This window comes from Lactuca serriola, chromosome 4, assembly GCF_051521515.1.
Source record: "Lactuca serriola cultivar US96UC23 chromosome 4, Lser_US96UC23_V15, whole genome shotgun sequence".
Lineage (NCBI taxonomy): Eukaryota > Viridiplantae > Streptophyta > Magnoliopsida > Asterales > Asteraceae > Lactuca > Lactuca serriola.
Window position 1 is genome coordinate 164,447,367 of NC_136411.1, and position 16,840 is coordinate 164,464,206.

The following is a 16,840-nucleotide window of genomic DNA, read 5'->3' on the forward strand; positions in this document are numbered from 1 at the left end:
TCTCTCTCTCTCTCTCTCTCTCTCTATATATATATATATATATATATATATATATATATATATATATATATATATATATATATATATATATATATATATATATATATATATATATATATATATATATATATATATATATATATATGTAGCATCCCAAAATTCAAGACCAAAAATTTCATTTTTGATACATTAGTTTATAAATAAGTTATAAGAAAACATCATCAAGTTAATTCATTTCATAAAAACCATAGATCATATGTCTCAAAACCATCTCATAAAATAGTAATAATTTTAGAGTACAAATCCCAATTCCCAAGAATCTCACATGCGACAAATCATGTGTGTGATGTGCTGCTACCATACCAACTCCTTTCCCTTCGAAGAAGAAGGACCTGAAACAAAAACTGAAAACCGTAAGAACAAAGCTTAGTGAGTTCCCCCATCATACGACGTACCATATAACATACATACTGTCTAACATATCCGGGTACTGGACTACCCCTTCGGTCTTTTTCAACCGGTAACTGCCTAACATATCAAGGTGTTGGCCTACCCCTTCGGTCCTATCGACCGACACCTACCCTAACATATCAGGGTGTTGGCATACCCCTTCGGTCCTTTCGACCGGTACCTTGCCTAACATATCAGGGTGCTGGCCTACCCCTTCGGTCCTTTCGACCGCTACCGGGGACTATTTCACCCCTACTCTACCACATAGCATCCTAGTGCATAAACATATAATCATATACTGCCTAGCTTATCAGGGTACTGGCATACCCCTTAGGCCCTATCGACCAGTATTGGGGTCTATCCTACCCCTCCTATCACATATCACATAACATCATAGCATACTTTCACATAAACATAACAGATAGCAACATACTAGATAATTATCACAAAGACAATCATCCCTACTATAACTCTTACTATTGGGCCGGCCTTGGTGCCATTGACCCACTTCTACTGGAAGGTAACTCACCTCAATGTCGTGAAGTAGCTAAACTATCCTCGGTGCTGGGATCAACTCTCCTCAAACTCCTACACATAACATCGCTTTTAATTACTCTTTCAAACTTATAACCCCTTTAAGGGTCAACTCTGGTCAATGGTCAACACTCTGGGCAAAGTCAACCTGTTGGTCCAAGTCAGCATCCTGGTTGATTCAACTCGCTGAGTTGGTCCGTCAACTCATCGAGTTCCATGATTCAGGGAATCTTGAACTCGCGATCTAACTCATCGAGTTACCCTCTAACTCGTCGAGTTTCTCCTCATGACACAATCAGGACTTTCCATTTGAACTCGTCGAGTCCTTCCTTGGACTCGTCAAGTTCTCCTTCATACAGTGTCGGGGTATTTCCCTAACAACTCGCCGAGTTTATCCTTGAACTCGTCGAGTTCCTCTTTATATCAGTTAGGACATTTTGCTCTCAACTCGCTGAGTTCATCCTTGGACTCATCTAGTTCTTTAATCCTTAAGTCCATAAACACGTCCAACTCACCAAGTCCTTTTCTAGACTCAAAAAGTTTGCTTAGTAACAAAAAAGGTTGGGGAACCACGACCCAACTCGCCGAGTCGTATGAACGACTCGTCGAGTCCCCCAAAGTCCAAGCTTATCCAGTCGATTTTAGTCGGGCTTAAAGCATCCAGAACATAGATCTGGCATCCTAGGGTCTATATAACACGTAAAGTTACAAACTTTATGTTCATGCATGGGCTATTTAGCTCAAAAAGGCTCTAAAAGTGGTTCTTATGATGCATGGGACTCCCATGGCCATAAAGTTTGCACATTTATGCCATGAAGTCCCTCAAAGACTCTGGATCTGAAGTCTTGACACCAAACATGCTTGCATCCATGAATGGTTCCAAAAATGGTTCCTTAAAGCCCTAAATTACTCCATGAAGGGATCTAATAGATGAATAGACAAGGTATAGACTTTATACCTCAAATGAGCTGGAAATGGAGTCCTTTTTCTGGATCCAAAGCTCCTTCCTTCAACCAAGCACTTATGGCTTTCCCTCCTTCAAGAAAACACCAAGAAATCACTTCTTTTTCACTCATACACACCCACAAAGCTCAAGATCACGAATTAGGGTTTTCTGGATTACGAGAGGAGATGATGGAGGCCACAATAGGGGTGTTAAGGTCTTTAAATAGGGTGAAAACCCTGAAAATTAGAGTTTCACTCTGGCAGCCCTACTCGTCGAGTCGATGCCTCTCAACTCGTCGAGTAGACTTCAAGTCTCGCGTCCTTTCATTCGTTCCTACTCGACGAGTCTGGCGCCTCCGACTCGTCGAGTCCCTTTGCAAAAATGAATAATTCTTTATTAAAATACATACCAAGAACCGGGCGTTACAATATATATATATATATATATATATATATATATATATATATATATATATATATATACCGTTTGGTTTAATCATTTTCTGCTACAACGAGTAAGTATACAGTTATTGAGGAGATCGGGACTGATTTGGAGGTCGATAGATTTTCTGGGTACACATTCATCAGTTCTAGATTCAACAGAGATCCCATTTCTCTTTCTCTTTTCTGTTTTACTTCCTTATACTTGAATCTACATTTTCAATCTGGGTTTTCTAGAAGTTCTTGGTGTTCCGTCTATCTGATGAAATTTACAAAGGTACTGCGTAGCCGAGATCCCGATTAGAGCAGAAGCTCACCTGGTCACCTGTAAGATGAAGTCTCACGCCGGAGAAATGGCAGTGGTCATCAGAGATATGAAGCAAGAGCCTTGGTAGGGGTAAATAGGGAGGAGTTCGAGTGGGAGATAGAATTCAAGTGGGGACACACTTTTCAATAAATGAATTAAATCATTTAATTTAAAAAATAAAAGTAATTGAAAAATAAAATATTAAGGGCATTATAGTCATTTCCTATTAGGTAAGAATTACACCATAACAAAATCAAAACCTAGGGACGGTTCAAGTGCAAAAGAAAAGATAGAGACCAAGCGTGAAATTTTGGTAAACCACAGAGATGATTTCATTAATTTGTTCTCATCTTTACTATATATATATATATATATATATATATATATATATATATATATATATATATATATATATGTATGTATGTATGTATATATGTTGGTTTTAAATTTTTAGGTACGAAACTTGTACCAAAAGCCTTGTTGGAAAGATGCCCTCAACCATAGGTACATGGCTCATGTCCCTCATGGGATGAAATGTGTAGTTTATGAGTAGAATAAGGGCTTGACCATATTAAAGCCTTGTCGAAGGTGGGAAATGATATGGAAGCCCATTTTGAAATGAAGGTGAAAGATGGATGAAGAGATGGAAGCCCACATTGGAAGAAACAAGGAAGGCGTTTGATTATAGTATTTGTTAAGTTGTTGCCTTTAGGTGATTTGGTCGTTTAGGAACAAAAAAGGTGTTTAATGTTTCGAGTATTAAATAGAGTTACCTCTTCGTTTAGGAGCAAAAAGGTTTTTAACTCTTCTTTGTGGCTCTCGAATAGGATTAGAGGTGTTTGGATTAATTAGATTGAGTGGGTCAAAGCCCCTAAACATGTAAATGCACCTTATAATCGGACTAGGGATGAACATTAGAACCGCTGGAACCGGAACCGGAATTGGTAACAAGGTCCGGTTACCGGTTCTCCATTTTTATGAAAACCGGTCCCGGTTCTAAAAACCGAAACCGGTTTGACAAATTTCTCGTTTTTTAAAATACGCATAACTCGCTCATATAAAGTCAGAATTATTTGATTTTTTTTTTCCAACATGTAATTTGGAGTTTGTAATTCATTTTTGTCTGTACAAACGTATGTTTTTGTTATATATTGAATCTGATACATGCCCCGAAAGAAAGAATATCGATGCTGCGTTTTCTCTATTTCAATATTTTTTTTTTTGTTTTTTAGAATCTGTCACATTTTTTTTAATGTTCATAACTCATTCATGTGACGTCGGAATTATTTAATTTTTTTTCCTAGCATGTAATTTGGTATTTGTACTTCATTTTAGACTATAAAAACACATATTTTGGTTAGATATTGAATCAGTTATAGACCTCGGAAGACAGTATATCAATGTTGCGTATTTTCTGTTTCAACATTTTTTTTGGAATTTGTCTCGCTTTTAAAATGCGCATAACCCACTCATATGAAGTCAGAATTACTTGATTCTTTTTTCATCATGTAATTTAATGTTTATATTTCAATTTAGAATGTAAAATGTTATAATTTTGTTAAATATTGAATCATTTATAACAAGCTCCGGAAGATAACATATCATCTATAATATTTCAACGGGTTCTAGTTTGAAAAATAACCGAAAAACCAGGACCGGAACCGAAACGAACGCTAGAACAGGCAGTCCGGTTCCCAGTTCTCATAATATACAAAAACCGGTTCCGGTTCCGAACCGGTCCGGTTCTAAAGAGCTCATCCCTAAACCGGACCATCCCCCTTTTTTCCACTCTAGCTTCTTGTTGGGGAGGTGTTAATATGTGGCTTTAAAAAAAAACACTCAAAGACATATAAAGTGGAAATAAACAACATTAACATGTGGTTACACAACGACAAAATTAAAATCTACCTTAATAAATAAGAATGATTTTGCCACATGTCATATTTTCCTTCATTTTGACACCTGTCATTTTCAAGATTTTTTTAAATTATTTAATATCCACTTGTCATTGTTATAGTTTTTTTTTTCTTTTTTATTCAAATCTCACATATTAAATGTCATCTCATATTAATTAATTTTATTAATATATTAATTAATGTACATAATAACTTTTTATTTTTGAATTTCTTTTTTTATTAATATATTAATTAACGTATATGTTTATTAACATTCCATTTGTGAACTCATATTAATTAATTTTATTAGTATAGATTAATTAGAACCAAATTACATAAATAGTCCATACGGTTTACCAAAAGGTCATAAACTTAATCGTTACTAACTTTTTTATAAACATGATCTTTGTGGTTACCAATTTTTTTTTAATAAACTCATGTAATACAGAGGTTTCACACCTAGTGCTTAATCATATGATATATGATTTAGGAAGAGAATTCTTTTGCCATGACCAAAAGAGGAACCTTCTTGTGAACCGTAATACCAGGCTCTTCCTCCATATCCAGGTCCGCTTCTTTACCTCCATTCGGCAACTCCCAATCGAACTTATGCAAAAGATTAGCCAACACATGTTCATCTATCACCAGTGCAAATTGCATCCCCGGACACCCCCTTCTTCCTGCACCGAAAGGAATCAATTCAAAGTCGTGCCCTTTGTAATCAATACTATTATCCAAGAATCTCTCCGGTTGAAACTCGTCGGGTTCATCCCATACTTTCGGGTCTCTTTGAATGGCCCATCCATTAATAATAACCCTAGTTCCTTTCATGATGTCGTATCCCATGACTTTTGCATCTTCTCTCGAGACTCGAGGAATTAGGGTTGGGGCAGGGGGATGAAGACGTAAAGTTTCTTTTATCACAGCTTTCAAGTATTTCATGTTGTCGATATCTTGTTGGTTTATATGGTTCTTGTCCTGAAGAACCATCCTCACTTCATCCTGAAGTTTCTTGAAAGTCCTCGGATGTTTTAGAAGTTCTGCAAATGCCCATTCCAATACTGTTGTTGTTGTGTCTGTTCCAGCTGTATATACATCCTACAATAACAAAAAGTTTTTTGTCAAGAACACAAATACTATCGTTTAGCCATTATCAGTTTCGCAAATATTTTCGGCAATAAAAAGAGTCATATATATGGTTAATTAATTCACTTCACAAATACTTTGTATATCATCATATGATAATGATAATTTTATATTGACTATGCGTTTAGGCAAAAGTTGCAACATGATATTTTGAAATTTTGAGGATCATAAAGAAAATAATATTAATTAGGTTTGTATATGTTTTCTAAATCTTCGGATTTGTAAAATAAATATGTTATACCGTATAAAAATAACAAAATGCAAAGGAAAAATATAAACACTAACAAATTGGAAATTCTGTAGGGAAAGGAATTGGTTAAATGAACAAAGGTCATGTCAAAAAATATTTAATAAATAAACTACATACTAATAAATTTAAATATTTTCAGTATATAGATATATTTATAAAATTATAAATTCATATAATAAAATAACGTAGTAAATAGCTAGCTTCCAAATTAACTTTCAATATTTGAATGCTATGGTTTGACGAAGTTATTTTCAAAGTGGAAAATGGAGGTGTGATGCTGTAAAGAAGGTAAAACAAGTAATTTCAAAGTTATTAAATGTCAAAAATCGAACACGTTTATCAATCGAATCGTCATTTTCCATATAAATACAATATTAATAATAACTGAATTGCTTATTAGTTTATGATATTCAAACTATGTCAGAAAATCGTTTTCATAACAAATTATATAAAGTATAGCGTTCGAACCTTAAAAAAAACTTTTGCAAAATAACAGTATTGTAATAAAAAAGAGTCTTCTTACCAAGAGGAGTCCTTTGATGCCATCTCTATCTAGAAGGCTATTAGCATCTTTCTTTTGGATCTTAATCAATATGTCAAGGAAATCTTCACTGTTATCAACATCACCATCGTCGCCACTAGTCGACTGTTTCCTCAGCCGCTCCTCCACCAGTCCATCCAAAAACTCATCGACCTCTTTAGCAACTTTCTCGACTCTAGCACTAGTCCCTCTCACTCGATCCACCCACCAAAGCCATGGAATCATATCCTCAAAATTAAGCTCACTCAATACATCAAAATATTCCTTCAACATGTTCTTGAACTTCCTCCCACTTTCCCCTTCGCTATACTTCATTCCAAACGTCACCCTACATACCACATCATTCGTAAGTTTTTGGAACAGATCAGTCAAATTCACCACCTCCTGCATGTTACAAGATTTCTTGATTTTCTCGATTGCAATCTCCGTTTCTTCTTCCCTCACTTCACGATAAGCTTCGACCTTGTTCTTGCTCAAGAAATGGATAACCATGATGCTCTTGAATTGCCTCCAGTGCTCACCATAAGGCGCCACCGAGACTTCTTTTTGATCGTAGAGGATTTGACGCCACCTTCGCAACTCGGGTCTGGTGGCAAATATGAGATCTTGGGTTTTCATTATCTCACGTGCTGCTTCGGCTGATGAGACTACCAGGGTTGGGACAGAGCCCATGCGCATGAGCATCAGTGGACCACCGTAGCGTTTGGATAAATCAAGAAGGGAGCGGTGGAGGATTGGGCCTAGCTGGTGGATGTTGCCGATCACCGGCAGTTTTGGTGGCGAAGGTGGTAGGTTTAGCATGGTGGAGGGTCGACTAAAGTAATAGAACTTGATGAGAAAAAAGAGTAGGAGTAAGAAGGGGGGAGCATAAACCAAAGGAACCATTGTTTCTTGCATCAAACTCGACATTTTTGTGCAAGTAAGATGTGTCTATTGTGTACATTACCCGGTGGTGTCGTGTTATTTTATAATAAGTCGAGAATAAACAATTAACTTTTCTTTGGGGGTGGGTGGTAGAAATTAGTAATATTTTAAGGTGTTTAAATTTTAAAATAACATATATGTTATTTTCCTAAATACAGTGAAATTTGAGGTTGTTTAACAAAAAAGAAAGCTTCAAAATTCCTAACATTACATCGATATAAAAAAGACTACTTTTTGTTAAAAAAGAAATTGTATTTTTTCACTATCCGTAAGCCATTTTAGAGGTTTTTATATTGGTCTTAAATACTTATATTTATATTTAACTGTTAGTTTTTAGGTTTTATATAAATCATAATATGACAAGTTAAAAACAAAACAATTTTAATCTTTGTGTATGTATTCTGACAAACGATATTTATATTGATTTTTACAATGAAACTAAAAGTAAATTTTATCCTAAATATCATATAAACATATTCAATATTAGTTTATTTTGAGCATATCATATATTCTTAATGAGATAATTTATTAAAAATAGTATTTAAATTTTATTATGTATTCCTTTTAAATTAGAGAAAAGGATATAAGATGTACATTGAATGTAAAATAAAGGATTATAAATAAAAATATAGATAACATTGTGAATTATTTGTGTGAGTAGTAGGAGGCCCCTATTTGAAGCTATGGAACGTTCATGCCCACGTAGCTTTGCCCGCCAAGATGGACAAACCACTTTTGGCACTTTGAGTCAAAACGTGATGAAATTGTATTGAGCAGTAGAATTATTCAAAAATGGATACCTCTAAAATGACAAGAACTACCCCCATCACATTGCATACTGTTTTCTTTTTTCTTTATTATTATATGTTATCTTATATTATCGATATTAGTATTATCATAACTACTATTGTCATTACCTTGATAACGATTTTGATCAGTGGCGGACGCAGACTGTTTTAGTAGGGGTGTCCCTCGTACTTCAAGCGGGTGCACCTAATAGAAAAAACCAAAAAAAAAAAAAAAAAAAAAATTTACACTGCGTGCCGGAAATTGAGCAGTGACCCGGGACCCCAAATGCCCTATATAGGTCCGCCACTGATTTTGATCTTAACACCCTATACACGAAAAATGATCTTAATGGCTATAGGATCTATTTAAAACAATATCTATATGTAAATTTTTGGATCCCAACTAGAATTTTAAGATATCAACTTGGTCTGATCCTACCTTGAAACGACTCCCATACGAGTTAGTAGAAATATTATTATCTTTTAAAAACATTTACTTGTTTGAAACATCATTGGAGAATTTGGTGTTTGTGATTTTAGTGCAACCAGACATTTTGATTGATTTAAACTAACATATGAGCCAATATGTTTATCAATTGTACTATATATTATATGTTTGGTGAATACGGAATGCATACATATATAAGATTGAATTATAAGCAGGTACGATAGAAAAACGGGGGTCAAGAGGGTCGCACTCCATTGCAGTGTCCTAAAGGCAGTGCCCCAAAAGGTTTTCGGAAATTTGAATTAGTTTCATTTTGGAAAAACCGAATTCTAGTGGTTGATTATGGTAAGATTGATAAATCTTGTCAGTTTTGGAAACCATTTACTAAGCCATTAATTTCGAGATTTCTCTAACTAATTTAGCAGATTAAACCCTAATCCGTCATGTATATATACGACTCCTCTTTTAAGTCGTATACAAAATTTTCTCAATTGTTCTTCTTCATCAACAAACTCAGAACTCCGTGGCGATTTAAATTCTCTTTCTGTGTCTAGATACACAAGTTTCCTTTTGGATTATCCTAGATTGGATTTCCTATAACCCAAACATAGGGTGGAAATATCAGTTCGGAAAGTGAACTTACACGATCCATAAGGAATTAGGTTCTCCACCAACACCCTACTTATATTCCCCCAACAATCGAACTGATATTATTGTCCGATGGAGATGGAAAATCAATCTACGAGTTAACCATAAAGTTGACAAAAGTGGACAAGTTTGATGGCAACGATTTCAGGTGCTTGCAAAAGAAGCTGTCGTTCATGCTGACCACGCTGAAGGTTGCGTATGTGTTGAGTACTCCGAGGTCAGAAGTGGTGGAGAACGAGACATTGGAAGAAACTAGGAAGAGGAACAATTGGGACAACAATGACTACATCTGTAGAGGTCATATTTTGAATGGTAAGGTTGATTCTTTATTCAATACCCATAGTGATGCTAAAAGAGCAAATGAGTTGTCGGACACTCTTGAATCATAATACATGGCTAAGGATGCTTCTAGCAAGAAGTTTATGGTCGGTGATTTTAATAACTACAAAATAGTTGGTTCAAGATATGTCAAGGAACAATACAACGAACTCCTTCGCATTTTGGGTCAATTCAAACTACACAAAATGAATATGGATGAAACCATTGTTGTGTTAAGTGTGATTAACAAACTTCCAACATCATGGAAAGACTTCAAACATAACTTGAAGCATCAAAAGGAGGAACCGTCTTTAGTTCAACTTGGTAGTCATTTGCATATTAAAGAATTTCTTTGTGTTCAACAAAGTGACAAAAATAAAGGAAAAGTTGAATCTAGATAGCCCTCGGTTCATGTGGTTGAAAACAAAACAAGAAATTAGAACAACAAAGGACATGGAAAACGCAAGCAAGAATATGTCCCAAATAATTCCAACAAAAAGAAAAAGGAATTAGTTTGTTGGAGGTGCTTCAAAGTAGGGCGTTGCAAGCATGATTTTCGTGTGAATCATGGCAACAATGGTGCTGGAAACAATAGAGCCAGTGGAAGTGGAAATGGGTCTAAGGACCAAGTGAAAAGAGGTCATTTTTTGACTAACTTTGATAATTCTAATCAAAATGATGTTTATTACGTTTCACTTATTCCAGAATCATTCTATGCACATGATGATAATGTTGCTTGGTGGATCGGATCTGGTGCAACAAACCATGGATGCAAGGATGAACGGTTGTTTGAAACATTAACACCGCTTGAAGATGGATCTGTGTTACACATGGAAGATGATTCGTTTAAACCTATTTGTGGTGTCGGTTTTGCTTGTTTAAATTTTACTTATGGAAAAACTATTAAGATTTTTGATGTTTTGTTTGTTCCCAAGATTCAAAAGAAGCTTGTTAGTGGTAGTTGTTTGAATTCTAATGGTTTTAAACAAGTTTATTGTAACATCCATCTCCCATAATAGATCAGTGTAAGGCATAAAGGATTCAAAGGCATGTTTTTTGGGAAAAACAATATGTCACAACGTGACCATAGAGGGGTCACAACGTGACGTGCCAAATTTGATAACGCGTTCTAGTGGATGTCACGACGTGACAAAGGTATGGTCACGATGTGACTATAGTTGCATCCAAGCCTATGATCTCTTAGGGTTTCCTCCATATTTAAACCTCTAATCTTGGATTTAGGGCTTTATTTCTAACCTCCATCACCCTCTAGAACCTTGAAGCAAACTCTAATACCCTTCTCTTCTAATGTGAGCTTATCCTTGGTGTTTTGGTGCATTTGGAAGGATGGAGAAGGCTATTGTGGTATAGACAACCTTTGGCAAGCTTGGAGTTTCCACTGAGCCATTTTTAGACCAATGTAAGAGTTCAAGATCCAAGCTTTATGTTGCATGTTTCTAGATCTAAGCTCTTTGTCCCTTTTTCTTCACGTTTTGGAAGTTTGGATGGAAGGATTCCATAAAGTTGGAAACTTTATGGTCCTTGAGGTCCCTTAACTGTTATTTATGTTGGATATGAAGTTTGGCTAAATTTTGAAGACATTCATGCGTTTGTGGTTCCATTTTTTCATCATTTTGACCTAATAAGAGATCAAGACATGCATTGGACGTCCATGTCTATAAAAACCGACTTTTAGAATGTTTTTGGAGTAAGAAGGCCCTCTGGAAAGTTGGAATGGATGGGTTAAAGGATTAAGGGCTGAATGTATTAAGTTGTCCCAAATTGTTGTAGTCATGACATGCCCATGTGGAGGTCACGATGCGACGATGGGTTTTCCAGATTGTTTTGGACGGACTCTTTCACGACGTGGGGGCATGACCATCATGACGTGATAATGGTTTTCATCGTTACTGAGTTGTTCGAATCTTGAGTTTTAGATCGGAGATGAGTTATTGGCCACCATGTGACCATGGGCTGGTCACGACGTAAGAGCCAGCTGTTAGTGATGTTGAGTGTTAACTTTGGATGTTGACTTTGAACTTGACCATTGACCATTGACTTTTTTACTGGTTTGAGTTTTGATCAAACTTAGAGAGGTGTTGAGCTTTAATATGAGTTTTAGCTTGGTTTAGGAGGTTCATGTAGCTGATTCTGTGTAACGCCCAAAAATTAAGACAAAAAAATTCATTTTTAAATTAATAAAACTGTAATCCAAAACATCATCATGAAACCAAAGTGGAACAAAGTGTATTAATACATCATAAAATATCAGAGTATATCACAAAATGCAGAATAATGTGGTGTGTGCTCTACAATCATCCTGAGCCCTTCCCTTTCGAACCAGAAGTACCTTAACATAAAATGGACATTGTAAGCACAAGTCTTGTAACGCTCGGATCTTGGTATGTATTTTAAATTAAAATCATTCATTTTTGCAAAGGGACTCGACGAGTTGGAGGCCCCAAACTCGTCGAATAGGAATGGATGTTGTACGCAGGACTTGAAGTCTACTCGACGAGTTGAGAAGCCTCAACTCGACGAGTAGGGCTACCAGAAGGAAACCCTAATTTTCAGAGTTTGCACCCCTATTTAAGCACCTTAATACTCCATTGTGGCCTCCCTCATCGCCTCCCTCAGTCTAGCAAAATCCTAATTCGTGATCTTGAGCCTTTTGAGTGTGTGTGAGTGAAAAGAGAGTGATTCTTTGGTACTTCCTTGAAGGAGTGGAAGCTAGAAGTGCTTGGTTGAAGGAAGAAGCCTTGGATCTAGAGATTTCGTTGTCAAAGCAGCCTTATTGAGGTATAAAGTCTATACCCTGACTATTCATTTACTACATCCCTTCATGGATTAGTTTAGGGCTTTAAGGAGCCTATTTTGGAACCATTCATGGATGCAAGCATATTTTGGAGTTATGATTTTAGATCTAGATGTCCATGGCCTTATGAGACTCAAAGTTGCCAGCTTTATTGAGTCTTGGCCCTTCTCCATGCCTCAGATCTCTTTAGGAGTTGATTTTTGGTATTATTAGCTTCATGGCACCATGCATGCACGTAAAGTTAGCAACTTTATGTGGTAACTTAGTCCTATGGGACCAGATCTATGGTTTGGAAGCTTTGAACCCGACTGGGAACGAATGAATGGGTTTAGACAATGGGCGACTCGATGAGTTGTTCATACAACTCAGCGAGTTGGTTCATGGTACCCCAACCTTTTCTATTATTGAGTGAACTCGTTGAGTCTAGGAGATGACTCAGCGAGTTGGCTATGGTTTTGGGTTATGAAGATTGAGGAACTCGGCGAGTTCAAGGAGGGACTCAGAAAGTTATGAGTGAAAGGTCCTGACTATGTTATGAAGAGAAACTCGACGAGTTCATGAAAGGACTCGACAAGTAGTATCGAGATTCCAGGGGTTGTATAGATCATAGAACTCGGCAAGTTCATGAAAGGACTCGACGAGTAGGATCAAGATTTCAGGGTTTGATGGATTATGGAACTCGACGAGTTAACGGACCAACTCGGCGAGTTGAGTCAACCAGGATGTTGACTTTGACTAGGAGGTTGACTTTGACTTTGACCATTGACCAGAGTTGACCCTTATAGGGGTTATGAGTATGAACGAGTAATTAAAGGAGATTGTTATGTGTAGGAGTTTGAGAGGAGTCGATCCCAGAGCCGAGGACAGTTCAGTCACTTCACAACATTGAGGTGAGTTACCTGATGAGTTATAAAAACTCTTTTGATCAATTAGATCTTTGTAACAGGTAGATAAATAACATAAAAAGCAGTGAAATAAAGCACAAGTATGGATCACAATGAGTCGAATGATTCAATTACTCAATCCTCAGCAGAGCTCGACTAAGAACTTCCGCTGTAGAGGATTCTAGGGTTACAAAACAAGAACGATGAATATGATTGAAAATACTTATCTAATCGTTTCTAATCATTACGTTCTAGGATGCATGCAAGCATCTATTTATAATAAACCCTACAAAACTCACGGATGGACAGGCCTATCCCGGAGATAAACATTGGACTAGCTAACGAGCCCAATAGACGCAACACAATATTGGACCTAACAATCTCCCCATTTGCGTCAATTTGGAGCGAGACTATCATTTCTTCTTGCTTGGACCAGCAGCAGGAACTTTCTTGGTTGTATCAAACAGACGCGAGATAAGCGCAAGGATAGTCTGTCTGAAGCGAATGTACCATTGAATCATGTCGTCGAAGTACTTTTTATCATCCGATGTGTTCTGCTTGCACCAATGGATAATCCCTAAGACATGTTCCAGACATGCAATGGTATAGAGATGTTTGTCTGCCAAAGCGAAAAGACATTTCTGGCCTTCATCTCTGGTAAACATAACAGAGTTTCTCTTCGGGTCTATCTTTCTCATCTGCATCATGTTTAGGTCACTTGCTGAGCCAACAAGAGATATGGTAGGCTTTTTCTTGAATACGCTCGCTACCTCCTGATCCATCTTTGCGACTTCCATTATATAGCAGACAAGCATCCTCTTGAAGTGGTCGATGATCGGACCATATTCAGCTTCGTTTGTAAGAAGGATGTTGTGCAAGATGATCCAGTCGTGTGGATTCAAGTTGGGAAGATCAGCAAGCGAGAGGGCATGTTCGGTCTTAGCAGACCCCCTTAGCACCTTAAACCGAACGTTGGTGAAGTTTCCTTCCCTGTACGGCTTCAGAACCCGAACATTGATAATATTCTGAGCGCTCCATGTTTGGTACTGTGGTTGAGCGGCCCTCAGATAGAAATCGACTAAGTCCCGATCAACCTTTGGATGAGGATGAGGGAACTCAGCGGTGTTGTCAAAGGCATGGAATACAAACGCCTTTCGGGTTAGTGGCATGTCGAACTGAGAATCGATAGTGTTAGAACGATCTAAAGAGATCACCGGTTCTAGCCACAAGATGTTGGGTGTTTCAATGGCTTCTTTCAGTAGCTTCTCAAGAGTCCAAGGAGGAAAAAGAGTTTTCCTGCTCTCGAGAAGGTTGTGAGCTTCTTTTTGTCTTCTTTCGGCTTCTTCAGCCTCTCTAGCTACACGAGCACTGATGTCTGCATCTTTATCTCGACCCTGTCTCTTTAAAAGGTCGGCAATTGTCTCCTTATTATCATCGTCGTAAAACACATCAGCATTCTCCCCCTCGACTGATGAGCTTTCAGGTGTAGCTAGACTTTCTAGTGCTACAGGACTTTCAGGTGGTGTTGAGCTTTCGGGTGGTATTGAGCTTTCGGGTGGAACTGGAATGGAAATCTCCCCCTCAATTTGTGAGCTCGGTTGTTTTGAAGAAGGTGGATTCTCCCCCTCAACTGAAGCACCATGCTTTGGAGGTTCGTTTGGAACATGTTCTCCTTCACCCATTCGTTTGGAGGCATCTTCGACGATTTGCTTCAGATGGTCGACTTTGTTGTCTGCTGCCTTGGCTTCCGAGAGAGTAGCTTTCTCTGGTTCATCGAATAGTTCTACAAACTGTTCAAACAAATTAGCAATCGAGGCCGTGACTTGACCTGTTTGAGTGAAGATCTCTCCAATTGCTTCTTCAGTGGCCTTTAGCTTTTTGACGTAACTGTCATCGAAAGTCACATAATACGTTTCTTCGATCTTCCTCGAACGCTTATTTAAAACCCGGTACGCTTTTGAAGTGAGTGAGTATCCTAGAAAAATTCCTTCATTAGCTTTAACGTCGAACTTGTTACGATGTTCTTTAGAGTTGAAGAGGAAGCATCGTGAGCCGAATACATGGAAGAATTTAACGTTCGGCTTCCTATTGTTGATGATCTCATAAGGAGTAAGAGTAAAATGCTTGTTGAGATAGGACCTGCTCTGCATAAAACATGCTGCAGCAATAGCATCAGCCCAGAAATATAAGGGTAGAGAAGCGAAACTTAGCATTGTTCGGGCCGCCTCACACAAGGACCGGTTTCGTCTTTCGACAATACCGTTCTGTTGAGGGGTGTAGGGGGCTGAGAAGTAGTGATTGGTTCCTTTTTCTGCCAAAAAGTCTTCAAATTCTTTGTTTTTGAACTCCAGTCCATTGTCGCTCCTGATGTTGCGAACGACTTTTCTCAGTTGCACTTTAACCTGCTTAATAAACATCTTTAGCTTGAGAGTGGCCTCAAATTTGTGCTTCAGAAAGAACACCCATGTAAAACGTGAAAAGTCATCAACAATAACAAGAATATAATTGCTACCGCCAATGCTTTCGATAGATGATGGACCACATAAGTCAATGTGAAGTAACTCAAGTGGTTCGACAACTTTAGTGTTTATAATGGATGGGTGACTTTGACGACTCTGCTTCCCCATTTCACATGCAGCACACAAATGTTCTCGATCAAACTTGAGCAAGGGAAGACCCCAAACATGACCTCTAGTGACAAGATTGTTGATATCCTTGAAGTTGAGATGGGAGAGCCTTCGGTGCCACAACTAGCTTTCATCAGAATGAGCTTTGGATAATAGACAGATAGCTGGATTTCCTTTGATAGGTTTGAGATTGAGAGGAAACATTTCACCTTTGCATTCTGATTTGAGAATCACCCTTTTGTTTTCTTCTCTATGATTTCCGAACCCTCATCGTCTAATGAAACTTTAAGACCGGTACCTCCAACAAGCTGAGATACACTGATGAGGTTATGTTGTAGCCCTTCAACGTACGCCACCTTTCTTATAGTGAAATCTCCATTGGTTATCATCCCATATCCCTTTATCGTTCCATATGAGTTGTTCCCGAACTTGACATTCCCACCATTCTGAAGAGATCGAAATTCCCTTAGGTCTTCCTTCCTTCCTGTCATGTGACGTGAGCAGCCACTGTCAATATACCATTCTTCGTCGAACTGCTCGTCACTAATAACCTGCAAAAATTAAGCAGATTTAGGAACCCAAAGTTTCTTGGGTCCACATGAGCCTTTCACAGGAACAGGAATAGTAAGAGAAACATCAACAAGATATGTTCTTTTTATTAATGTTGTTTCATCTTTCTTCTTAATGGTGTATACTTTGATTTTGTTAGGATTAGTTACAGTCGTTTTGGTTTCAGGTTTTGGCGTTTGGGCCTTGGACTGCTTTCAGTCATTCTTGACTGTGGAAACCTTCGATTTTCCTTTCAAATCCTTTGAAGAATTTGAACTTTGAGCAGGAACAGAATTAGGTTTAGAATGAGAAGTATTAGAATGAGAGAAT

The 16,840-nt window shown here is 37.6% G+C and overlaps 1 protein-coding gene across 1 annotated transcript; it reads right to left on the reverse strand.

Moving 5' to 3' along the window:
* Positions 1 to 4,865: 4,865 nt before the first annotated feature.
* Positions 4,866 to 7,491, reverse strand: LOC145102882 (cytochrome P450 736A117-like). Its single transcript, XM_079040383.1, has 2 exons — positions 6,492 to 7,491; positions 4,866 to 5,670 (listed from the first exon to the last, which is right to left on the reverse strand). The coding sequence occupies exons 1-2, from the start codon at positions 7,416 to 7,418 to the stop codon at positions 5,059 to 5,061; spliced, it is 1,539 nt and encodes a 512-aa protein (XP_078896509.1). The 5' UTR covers positions 7,419 to 7,491; the 3' UTR covers positions 4,866 to 5,058.
* Positions 7,492 to 16,840: the final 9,349 nt, after the last annotated feature.

What these genes read in the sequence shown, in the direction of transcription:
- LOC145102882 (XM_079040383.1), bottom strand. Translation starts at nt 7,418, where the DNA reads ATGTCGAGTTTGATGCAAGAAACAATGGTTCCTTTGGTTTATGCTCCC. An exon ending in GCATCAAAGGACTCCTCTTG is followed by an intron (nt 5,671 to 6,491) that starts GTAAGAAGACTC and finishes TTGTTATTGTAG; the next exon opens with GATGTATATACAGCTGGAAC.